This window comes from Lacerta agilis, chromosome 2 (genome assembly GCF_009819535.1).
Source record: "Lacerta agilis isolate rLacAgi1 chromosome 2, rLacAgi1.pri, whole genome shotgun sequence".
Lineage (NCBI taxonomy): Eukaryota > Metazoa > Chordata > Lepidosauria > Squamata > Lacertidae > Lacerta > Lacerta agilis.
The window spans coordinates 40,815,593-40,828,061 of record NC_046313.1 but is presented as its reverse complement, the minus strand read 5'-3'; the positions used below and the strand labels follow the sequence as shown (position 1 = coordinate 40,828,061).

The 12,469-nt window shown below is 41.1% G+C and overlaps 1 protein-coding gene across 26 annotated transcripts in view; it reads right to left on the bottom strand.

The window, feature by feature from the left end:
• CACNA1A (calcium voltage-gated channel subunit alpha1 A) overlaps positions 1–12,469 on the bottom strand; it is a 267,437-nt gene that overhangs the window by 53,467 nt on the left and 201,501 nt on the right. For 16 of the 26 annotated variants that reach the window (XM_033139731.1, XM_033139730.1, XM_033139749.1 and 13 more), the window contains 5 exons: positions 11,504–11,705; positions 9,587–9,751; positions 9,033–9,143; positions 6,952–7,035; positions 2,491–2,496 (listed from right to left, as the gene is read on the bottom strand). In XM_033139731.1, coding sequence (XP_032995622.1) covers positions 2,491–2,496; positions 6,952–7,035; positions 9,033–9,143; positions 9,587–9,751; positions 11,504–11,705 — 568 coding nt within the window. The remainder of the gene's footprint in view (positions 1–2,490; positions 2,497–6,951; positions 7,036–9,032; positions 9,144–9,586; positions 9,752–11,503; positions 11,706–12,469) is intronic. The other 10 variants (XM_033139737.1, XM_033139746.1, XM_033139735.1 and 7 more) reach the window with 2 other exon arrangements.

Below are 12,469 nucleotides of genomic sequence, written 5' to 3'. Positions count from 1 at the left end.
CAGTGGACATTATAAGTGTGTGATAACACAGTGGACATACAGTGTAGTTCTTGCAGCCAAATATATCCATGTAATAGGATTTATTTTCTCTCCCAAAAATAACCAAATTGCTGCATCTTCACTCTTTGTATGCATGTGTTTGCATGTGTGTTCCCAGAAGCTATAGCCCATCCTTCCCCAACCCTCCAGAAAGGCTGGTCCTCTAATTGGGATTTTAGTGGGCATGCATGATGGCAGTAGTGGAGGTGGCTCTATGACACATACAATGGGGTGAAACCAGTATGTTAAAACTGCCATGCTCAGATCATGCAGGACAAACAAAGAATGATATCCATGCAGAGGGAAAGAGAGACAGGCAGGGGACCCACACCCATTTCCAGTCAGACATATATGCCCACACAGACCACTAGGAATGGTGCCACACACCATTCTCTCTTTCCTATTAACCACCTGTATTCCAAAGTTCACTTCCTACATTACTTTTTAAGCCTATTCTAAGGTCAATATCTTAAGTGTACAATCTTTCAGCCAAAACATTTAGCTCTTTTGTTTAAACCAATATATATATATTTCAGCTCTGCCCCATGCCTTTTGAATCTTATTCCAGGACACAATGATGCAGTGAAAGTAAACTATTTAACTGGTAGAAACCTGTGTCAGACTAGATCTAGAAACAACCTCCCCCGGTTCCACGGTCTCTAGTCCTCCAAACATCTCTTGCCTGCCCAATTCATTTCAGACAAAATCGACAGCCCTAGCTCAGCTTTCTTCTTGTATCCTACTTTCTTCAGTTTCATGTCTCCACCTACAAATTTTATTGGCAATTTTTCAGTCCACTCTACTTTGCCCCACACTTTTTATCCATCCCGTCTCTTTTGGCTAATAGTTCTAGCACTCTCCTGCCCCAAATCTTACACATGCTGCCTTCTCCTTTTCTTTTTTGCTTCAACTCCCGTTGCTGCTTTTTCCTAGCTCACCTACCGTTCCTTCAGATTCCTTGCTTTCAGGCCATTTCCTACTATGTACCATTCATTCTACCTCCCTTCTTCTGAACACTTTATCACTTAGCTTCACTACAGGCCAGGATTTCTTCAGTCAAACTATCAATTTACCCTCCCTCAGAAAAGCTGGACTTTAAGTAGCAATGTCCTTTCAGCAACTGAATATTTAGATCATTGTACCAAGTCAGCCAACCAGTATGGGAGGCATCACTGCTTCAAGCTATGCACTGTGTCTGTGATGTGTGTCTGTTTCAATTTGATTTATATTTATTACATATATGTCTGTTTCATTTTGAAGAAGTGTTCTCAACAGATTCCTTTTGAGATTTTGTTAAATATGTGAAACGGACGCACATGCAATATTTTAAAACTAATGTCTACCCTAGTCATAAGAGGAGTATCGGTGTGTGTTAGAAAAGTAATATTGGAAGTGGCCCAGAGAAATAAAATTAAGGATTTCTCTTTGACTCACCCTCCACAACTGACTCTCAGGAAAAGGGGATATTAATATCCCTCTCAATACTCCTAAATGGGCTTGAGGCTAATTCCCATAGTTATAATGATATTTTACTTCTTCTAAGGAATTGTTCTACTTCAACTGACCAAAGAAGAGGTTGTCTGTGCATGGCTGAAAGTGTTTGGAGAATCTTAATATCACTGAGAGGAACTTAGGGTCAGTTCATGTGCGAGGAAATGTGTTTGTGTGTGTTGTGTTTAGGTGATAAGTGGATACTCAGCTAAAGTTGTATGCATTAAGGGGAGGTTAAATGTGAATAGTTTTGAGTGAATGGGCATGCCTGTGCATGCAGAATGAAGCTGGGGGTGTAGGGCTTTTCTGTACTTGTTCAGATAGCTATTGACAAGGCAAGTGGTATTGGTATGTCTTCTATCTGAATGCACACACACTGAAAAAACTATGTGCCTGGAGGTGATGCCACATGATATGCAAAGCATCTGTAGTATTTCATCTGTGGTGGATGCTCCACCCATGCAAACTGTCATCAGGTATTGTATGTCATCAAGTAAGGCACTTGCATGTTGAAATCCCATCCCATGTTTTCCCCCAGACAGGAACTGACACTGGCCCTAGGTCAGAACCCAGCAACTTGCAGATACAGCTTTCTATCTACCTCCATATCCTTTTAGAAAGCCTATCCACACTGATGCAAGTCTTAGATTAAATGCAATCATCTCTTTAGAGATTGGCATCACCAAGGCTGCAGTATTACTATACTATATCCCTCAATCAATCAATGTTTATTATGGCAAGCAGCCAGCATATATACCACATCCCTACTATGGGGTTACTGGAAGCCATATGTGAATCTGAATAAAATAAGTGACACAATGTGGGGTAAGCGGGGGGACTAAAAGAGGAAGCTGCCCAGTAAACTGCAGACATCTTTGGCTAAAAAGATCATGCAATGTGCCAAGAAGATGCTTTTGATTAATGTAAGGCACTTAGGCTTGAGAAAGTAATCAAACCAACCGGATCCTAGATGCAAACATTGAGATGGAGAGGATCAGAGAAGGTCAGGGAAGGGTGGGTGTTTTAATACCGCAAGTTGAGTTCCAACCAGCAAACGAAGAAATGCAGAAGGCAGTGATTTCATTTTTGGTGATGGGAGAGGGATCAGGGCAGGGAAGTTCAGAAATATTCATTAGCATGGACACACAGACCAGTTCATGGATGGACAGATGGATTTTTCATAGTGCATTTTGATTGGATGACATTTTCAGAGGGTGTTGCGCCAAAATAGAACAATATAAAGAGACAGCATGGAAAGAAGACAAAAGACAAAGTCATTATATATCATACATAGCCTAGGGGAAGGAGACCCCTAGCCCACCCTTCTCCCACACTCACCCCTTTCACCTGTCTATCTGGAATTTAGGGAATCCATGGCTTTAGCATTCTGATCTTCCTAGCCAAAATAGCTACATGTTCACTTTAACTACAGGCTTCCAGCATAAACAAAACTTTTGTTGGCCCGCCCATATTATTCTGGGAGGTAAGTGAGGGAGGGAAACTGAGGCACATATTGGAACAGGGACTTCCATGAGTCAATGCTATTAATGAAAGTTACTTACCAACACAGTTCTTCAAAACCCATCTGTGAGGTCACTTCTTTGAGTCTGAGTACTATGTGTCCTTAGACTACCACCTTCTAAAATGTGAAACTTGTTGGAGTGACCTAATTTCCCCATCTTTCAGTGTGGTAAGTACTCAAATAAATGCTATAAATGCAGTGTTCAAAGAGTTTGGGGATTCAAAGGAAAGCCAGGTACAATTACAGGAAGGCCCCTTGTAATTCAAGCTAATTGTAGGTAACTCTCACTTGCTCTTAGAGCAGCCATACAAATGGCCATCCAAGCATACTGGAAGTGTGTGGAAGCCTAACTACTTGGAAAAGATCACCCATATACGAATAAGTGGCAGATCAAATGTACACCACAGTTGTAGTAAAAAAGATGACCTAGCAGCCACAGGGTTGAAATACCTACTGTGTTCTAAGCAGAATGTATGGGTTCATTTTAAATCTCCTTTGAGTGGTGGGAATTTAGATTGGGAAACCCACTTCCCATACAGGCCTTTCCCATATGGGATTGCTAATCTAATTAGAAAAAAACAAAACAGAAGCCTAAACCATGGAAGATCCTGATCATGAATCTCCTACATCAGGTCTAGTTTGGCCCCAAGATGCAAGACTGAAAAAAGGGATAATAACCCAAAATGGTATTGGTGGTTGTACAACTTGCACTAAAGAAAGAGATCCATTCAGAATGTGGACCACAATGAGGAGTTCATACCTATTTATACTGGAAGTTTTGCATTGTCTCTGGAAGGTCTCAGATTTTATCTCCTAACTGAAGTTCTGCCCTTCGATGGTGGTGGAAGACTTCCCGCACCTCTAGATGTCTTTTCATTGTGCATTTATGATTTGTGCTCATGATTATGCTGGGGCAGCTACTCTGCTTTTGATACTGCTCATGCCTACAAAAATTTTGGGGCAGACATATTGCTTCGTTTCCAGTCTATGCATGTCCTGTAGCGTTTTGCCAAAATCCTGTAACTTTTTATACCACAACTGTTCAGGGGGTAGGGTGTTGGTCCCGTTTTTTTGTGTGCTATAGTGCAAGAGTGCCCCTCCAGAAAACACTGGGGAAGAATCATAGAATAACTTAAAAAACAGAAGGTGTGTGGCTGGTACAATATAAATCCACCACAAATGCACTATTAACGCATCAATGACATGTTGTGAAATACATATGCAACCCCCCACCCACAGCAGTCTGGAGATTTCCTGAGCATATTCAGTGGCCACAGAACATTAACAGACTATTGGAGGGTAGGAACCGAAGCTGCGATGGAACCAAGTGGTTAGAGTCCTGAGCAGCAATACTCCACATTGCAACATTTTGCTTTGACAAGACACTTTGAAGGCCAGCACTAGCTTTTGCAATCCTCATTTGAAGTGTTCTCAGTACATAGCTAAACTGTTCAGTCTTTCCTGTGTACTGCCATTCCTTTGTCAAAGTAAATTTAAATAACCCTTTAGGTCATACAGAAATGAATCACTATGCCATATTGAGAAATCTAGAATAATGGGTGTTCTTTAAATACCCTTATCACTTGTGAGGAAATGTACATAAGCAATACATATGCTCCCTTGGTGCACATACAGTGCACACACATGGGCATTTTGGAATAGTTTGCCATGCATGCATAATTCTCTGGGAAAGACCTTTCCTGATAATTTTAGTAGTTTACACGTTTCTTGTTCTAGCCAAAGGTCATGACAGAATAATTTTAGTAAGAAAGAGTTTGCTGTGCTGTGTACTTCCCAAGACTAAGGATAAAGAAAATTATCACCATCAAAGCGTTCTGGACAAAATTGACAGAAGGGTTTTGCAGTTACTGTAGGCAATTGGAAACAAGTCTCTCCATGCCTGGTTGTGCCATAAAACTTATGGAAGCCTTTCCAAGGTTAATGCCTCAGTTTCCCTGGTCTATTCCTGCTGGAAGCACATTGGCCTTTGAATGGGTGAGTTGTTCTGCCAATTCCCTGAATTTGTCATGGCTCTGTATCATTTCAGCATGTTCATTCAGATATCTCCCCCTGTTCCACATCTCACTGTGGGCTAAGCTACTTATGATATGTGATCAAATCTCCCTAAGCTCTTTTACTTTTTTCCAAAGCTACTGAAAGGGACTGTTATTTTGAATAGGGAAACAGCATAAGGAAGCAACATTGGAGGAGAGAAATTCTCTCCATGCTGTTCCCTTGAGTGAAGTTACCTCTCAGCTGGTTTAAATACAAGTACAATATGGGTAATGTACTTTTCCCAGTAGCTTAGAGGGAGAGACCATTGTTTGAATGGGGAAACTTCATGGTGGTAGGAAGAACTCAAAAAGAATTGATCCTTCAGTATGGCAGCACTGTGAGCCAGTGTAGTGAAGTAATTGGAGCAGCCTTTCTCAACCAAGGGTTCCCAGGTGTTGTTGGGCTACAACTTCTATCATTCCTAGCCACCATGATCAGGGGTCAGGGATGGTGGGAGTTGTAATTTAAGAACATCTGGGAACCCAAGGTTGAGAAAGGCTGGGTCAGTGTTGGACCAGGACCTGGGAGGACAGGGTTCAAATCTTGGCCATGAATCTCAATGGGTGACCCTGGGTCAGTTGCTGCCTCTTAACCTAATCTACCTCACAGGATTGTTGGAGGGCATTAAATGAGGAAAGGAAAAATCATGTCGACCAATTTGAGCTCCTTGGAGAAAAAGGTGGGATAGAAATGCAATAAATAAACTACTTCCTGCCCATGAACATTAGGCAGGCACCTTTGTTGTATTTTTTTCTCTGCCTGCTAATAGTCTGTAATTTTAACATGCAGCTTTCGTATGTAATTTTATTAAGGATTTTAAAATTGTTGATTTTATCTATATTTTGATAAAAATGTCAACAGGTTTGCTTTTATTTTTGTAAGCTGCTTAGGTGTTTTCTGCCAAGTGAATAATATATACATTTTGATAACTACATAAAGGTAAAATAGGACAAGCTCTGTTGTGTGATGGCATCTATTTGGATTAAGATTCACCCTCGTTGTTGGCTCTATTAAAAACTTCTGTAAAGTGACTTTAGATTTGACCATGTGTATCCCACTTGGGGCCACTCCACACATTACAGCAAAAGGACATACACATTAAAGATTTATGGTGTACCTACTTTTACCCTGATAAAATGCCTTTTACTTTCAACTGCAGATACACTGAGGAAATCCAAACATTTTGCAGATGATCATGGTTACCCTCTCCTTCCCCTGACACATATGTCTATGATATACACAGATGTGTAGACATGACCTTACATGCTATGGAATAGAAGTGAGTATATCAGTATTTCCAAATGTTTTAAAGGGGATGTACACATTTCTGAGTTAAAATGGGAAGAACACTGACTCATACACTCCCCATATGTTGAATTTTATTATGTGTAAGAGTAAAAACTGCCCGCCTGCCTGCCTGCCAAGGAATCCACCCTGTTGTGTTCTCTGAGAATCACTGTTTTGGCCAAGCTTCCTGACTGGAAGGAGAACACCTTCCCGGAACAGTGACAAGTGCAGAGATGTAACATGCAGCTTCCACCAAGGACATGTGTTTCTGCTGCATCTCTGCACTGAAGAGTGCTTGAATAATCCAATCACACCTGATGGAGATATGTGGTAGAATTATAGATTCTCAACAGAAGCTGCTTAGAAAGGGAACACTGCCCTATGTTCATTGGCAGCCAATAAATAATGTTTGCCATTCTCTGGATTCTCCTGCCCCTATCCTAGTTAAGGATGCAGTTCAATGGGATGAAAACCTCATGTTTCAGTTCTTGCTTCCCACTCCCTGAAGAATGCCTCCCACCCCCAGAATGCCATCCCCACCATCATTTTGAACTTACCCCAAACTCTGTCACTAAGATGTCTGTGATGCTACCCAGAACTGTGACAAAATCAAAGATATTCCAGGCATCACGGAAATAATTCTATAAAGAAAGAACAAAACAAAGGACGAAAAGGAACAGCCACACAGCAGCAAACAGGTGACAACATTCAATCACGACGGAAGCAACAGCAACAAGAACAGAGAAATATCCACCTTTTCTATTCCCCCACCCTCCTGCCCCAGTCAGGTCCTGATTACCTGTTGGGTGCATTCCAGCTCTTGTGATGGGGATTGCAAAACTAAACTAGCTAGGGGGCTCTTCTTTATGCATTTTGCCTCCTGAAATGGGGATAAAGTGGCAGGTCTTGTCGCCTTATGTCAGTGAAAACAGCTGAGCTCAAATTTTCAGAGGCCCATGGGATTTGTTTCCACTGGCCAGAAACGGACCTCAGTGGGTAAGAGTAGGATGAGAGGGAAGGGTTGTTTTCTTTCAATATGCTCCCTGTGAACACTTAAGGCAATACAACTGCCCAGTGAGACCAAGGGCTGTGACACTCTCAAGCAAGGAGCAAGCAGTTGTGCATCTTTCCCCTTCCTCAATTATTTGCATGGACAATCACAAGAACATCTATAAAAGTAAATACAACACACACAAGCCTAATAATAAGACTACACCTAGGGACTATTCAATTTTTCAGCTCAGCGTCTCTAAGGAGAGAATGCCAGTTGTCTCCAAAGCCTAACTAAGTAATGGCAGAGCTATTACGAAGCAAATTAATTCAGCTCATCAATCACAGTGAATATCAAATAGTATGGTTCAGGGTCTGGAATGAGTAAGTTCTTGAAAGAGTCCTTGCCAGCAATTTGGTCTAAATTGTTTTAATATTGTATTTTTATATTATTGCAACTTGCCCTGGGACCTTATGGTGAAGGGTTGGTAAATCTAAACTTGAATTAAATTGAAATTAAGATTATTATTTTTGGAGGGTCACTTTAAGATCAGTAGAGAAGTTGGGAGTGGCAGCTATCCATGGACCCTAAGCCCAACACCCCAAAATGTTCTGCTACCATTGCTATCTGCTACCATTCCATTGCTATAGACACTGGTCATTTAAACTCTTGTGTTTCCTCTGAGTTTAGCAACCAGGGATGCAGGCAGAGAGATGGCATGGCTTAGGGGATTGCATTTGGCCCAAGTGTTGTCAGGTGCTGGCTTCTATGTTAGAAGAAAGCCTTCAATGATCAGATTTCCTAAAGCTGCTATTATCACAATATTGCTTGTAACAATAAAACTTATTATTCATATGAACCTATGGTGTTTCTGTTTCCCTTTTAAGAGCACTTAGAGACCAACTTGGTTTCTACTCTGAAGTTTGGCTGCTGAGCATAAAAGTTTTCAAATGAGAGGTGAGATCTTTAGTTGGACCCTTTGGAATGGAACATTCATGTTGCAGAAGAAGCTAACAACTAACTGACCTTTGTATAGATTTATTGCTTTCTCACTCTCCCAGGAGGCCCCCTCTTTCTTTCTCTGACTACAACATTCAAGCCTGGACACTGCGCAGAAATACTCTTCTCTAAATCATGGGCATAGCAAAAGCCAGAGTTTAACTAGAGTTGAATGTGAAGAATAAATAGCTTCCTATACAAGAAGCCAAGAGTCCAGCATGAGCAGCCCTGTTGCAAGAGAAACTAAGGTCTGAAGTTGGTGGGGTTTTTTCAGACTCCTTTGTAAATGAGTCCGTTTATGTCCATGGCCTCCAGCAGAAGTACAGTTCGTTTCTGGAGGAGGGAGGTGTTGTTACTTCCCATGCTTCCATAAGCAGTGTGATCTCTGAGGGCCCTGTGAGCTCTGTTAAGTCATGCAGAGGGACAGATGGGCGGGGTATAAATAATACATTATTATTATTATTATTATTATTATTATTATTATTATTATTATTACCAAATAAATTATTTTTTTCTTTAAAAACAACAACTAACCAAGGTGCAATATACTCCTTCCTGTTTCATGAGGAAGGGGGTCATGTTCCTCCCACTCTGTAGTGGAGGCCTTCATGATTATTTCTCATGAAGTTTAGCAAGAGTGACACTTACCAACAATCCAAAGGCGATGATTTTCAGAATGCACTCCAATGAGAACAGGGAAGTGAAGACAATGTTGAACATCCTTAGTAGATGATCATATATAGGTGTGGCATTGTAGAACTATTGAGGGAGTGGGATAGAGAGAGAAATAGAAAGAGAGAAAGCACAGTCATGAAGATGGAGGTAGGGTTAGGATAGGGACAATGGGGGAGCTGAAATAATGCTGCACTAGGCCAGGGTAAAAGCGAGACCCTCCCCAGTTAATACTATAAAAATCCAGATTAGTTGCTACTTCAGTGTCACAGCTATTCAGCAGGGGTAATAACAGACCAATGAGATCAGCTCAATAGGAGCACAAATGACTCTGAATAACAATGGGTTTGGACAATGTCCATTACGATGGTACTCAGACATACATAGCTCAGCTAGCTATACAGTATTTATCATACCCCCCACATTGTTGTTGTTGTTCAGTCATTCAGTCGTGTCCGACTCTTTGTGACCCCCCACATTAGTCATGGCAAACCCCACATGAAGCACACCCCATGACTCCGCCTACTTACTTTCATCATTAAGACAATGGTGTTTAGGGCAATCATGGCCATAACGGTGTACTCAAAGGGTGGTGAAACTACAAACTGCCACATACGGTACTGAAAGCTCTGCTTGTTCTGAGGCATGTGCCGGGTGAGTGGCTTGGCGCTGATGGCAAAGTCAATGCAGGCTCGCTGTGAAGAGAGAATAGAAGAGTAGCAGTGAAGAAGGTGCAGGAGTCTTTTTCAAGAGAAGACGCCAAGGAGAAAAAAACAAGCTTGGATTCATAGGAAATGTACGTAGATAAGGGACAGAGCACATGCTTTGCATGCAAAAGGTCCCAGGCAGGCCCAATCCTTGGTTTCTCCAGGCAGGCCTAGGAAAGATTCTTGCCTGAAACCCTGGAATGCAGCTGCAAATCAGCATGAACAGTACTGAGCTACAAGGATCAATAGTCTGACTTGGAATTAGGCAGATTCCTATGGTGCTATATTCTTTCCTTCTGACTGAATCACTTTAGAGTCTGCTTTGACCAAAATGTTTGCTCTTCCTTGTACTGACTCAAGAAATTTAATGTGGCCTTACTTTAGCACCAGTAGCAAAATGCCTGCTGTATATGACATTAATTTTGAAGGCAAGGTTGTCAGTGTCTTAAGACGCCAGAAAACATAATGTTGCAAGGTTGAAACATGCATCTATATCTCAAGGAAGATGCAAATACTCAATAAGTGCTTCTAAACCTAAGTCTTACCTAGGAAGTAGATGAATGTTTTCTTTCCCACATGAAGTTGGTCTAAGACATGAGTCTATGTACACATGCCTTCAAAAAGCAATGTGGTAAGTGGCCCTAAGGTTATTTCACTAAAATAAATGAAGCACAACTAATTAGCACCTATGAAGTCTTCAGTCCGGCTGTCACCAACTTGGTCCTTCCCATGCTGGCTGGGGTCGATGGGAGTTGCAATCCAAAACATCTAGAGGGGTCCAGGCTGGTGAAGGCTGCTTTAGTCCCACCCCAGCAGCATGACTTGGAAATCCTAACCTCAATGAGCTAAATACTATTCAGTTCACCCAACCAGTTCAGTGAGGTCTGCTTTCTATAGGATCCTCAGTGGAATAATTATCTTGCCATACTTAAAAAATAAAAGAATCCCTCCCAACTCCACTGGGGCTCTATCATTGCATGGTGGAGCATACGTCATAGGTTTCTGGTTGTTTTTTTGGGTGGGGTATGTGGAATATTATGCTCAGTCATGGAAAATTGTGACTGAATCAGGCTGAAGATTAGGCACTCCTGCTTTCAGAGGACATCAATATTCCCCCCAGGGCAGCTGCTTGAGGTGGGCTATTACTATTTGTAGAAGAAGGAAACAGAAAAAGGATTGTGCGTCACAAAACTAGGAGCAGAATCTTCTTCATGTTGCAAGGAGTGGAGGAAAAAACGAATGATATCAACTGAACCTTAAACTAACACAAATTCCAGTTTCCTCCAACCTTATAGATGGCAGAAGTAGAGGATACATCAATAAAACTCTAAAGACTTCTAGTACATGGTGCATTGCCCCTTATGTGTACTTTTCTATGTTTGTGGTGGTGTTGCTTTTAAATCTTTGTGTTGTGTATTTTTTTTTAGGATTTTGATGTTATTGTTAACTTCTTAGAATTTCTCAAGAGGAGGAGATGGATGCTGTTCAAAATGGGAATGGGCTTCTTGGGTATTCTATAACGAATCTGTTTTTGAAATCTGTTGATTTTTTGTCATTTAAGTTTCACTGCTACTAAACACAGATTCAGTTATCCACTGCCCCCACCCCCACCCCAATATCTTTTAACAAATCAAAGTTTTGAAACTATCATGAAGAAATGGAATAGAAACTTTAGGAAGCTGGCTGGGTTTACCAATACCAGTACTTTTATTTTTGCCAAAGCACTTTGCCCGTTCTCACCTCATTCTTCTCCAGGCTGTACTCTTCCATCATCTTGTCCCCTTGCTCCTGGAAGGTGATAATGATTAAGGCCACAAAAATGTTGACAAAAAAAAAAGGGAAGACCACAAAGTAGACCACATAGAAGATGGACATCTCCATGCGATAACCAGGACTGGGGCCTTGATTCTCATATGTAGCATCCACTGAGTGCTTGAGGACACTGCAGAAAAAACAAGGAGAGATGGGGAAAGCGAATGAGATGTGATGGGAAGAATAAAAGCCCTGTGAATGATCCATCATGCTCGCTGATGCATCTAAAATAGTAGTAAAACCCTATGATTTCTGATATTGGTTCCCAATACTCAAAATTTAAGAAGATTTGAGATAATCTGCTCCATGAAGGTTCTTCTGACATGGACTATTTATAACCCCAAATCAACTGTAACCACACCAAATTGACTGTAAAGTCTTTTGTAGCTTTTGAGATTCTCATCACACAGTGAGATGAATTTTACTAAGCTCAAGGTCTCAGATGGCAGCTGGCAAAATTCATAGCAAGTGGGAAAGAGATGGATGGGAAGGCAGCACTTACCTCTTCCTCTTGGGTGCATAGAGGAAGAGGAAGATGCAGTCATTTGTTCTGGTTCTCTTTCCCATGTGGTTGTCAATGCAAGCACTGGTACTTTTGAAATGGAGACAGCTTCTAACAATTCTGTTTTTTTTTTTAATTAACAAAAAATATATTTACAAATCTGTAAGTCAACAAAACAAAATGTTAGACTTTCCAGAACCAGAGATTAGTCTGAAACATAAAACATTACACTCCAAACATTCTTCTGCAATTTCAAAACCATTTGTCTGTGCATGTATCTCTTAGAAATTCATGAACTCCATTTTGTTTGAAAATAACTGGCATATGCATGCTTTGGTCTCTCTCATCCTAACATATTGTATTACCCCTACCATCCATCACACCAGTTCCCC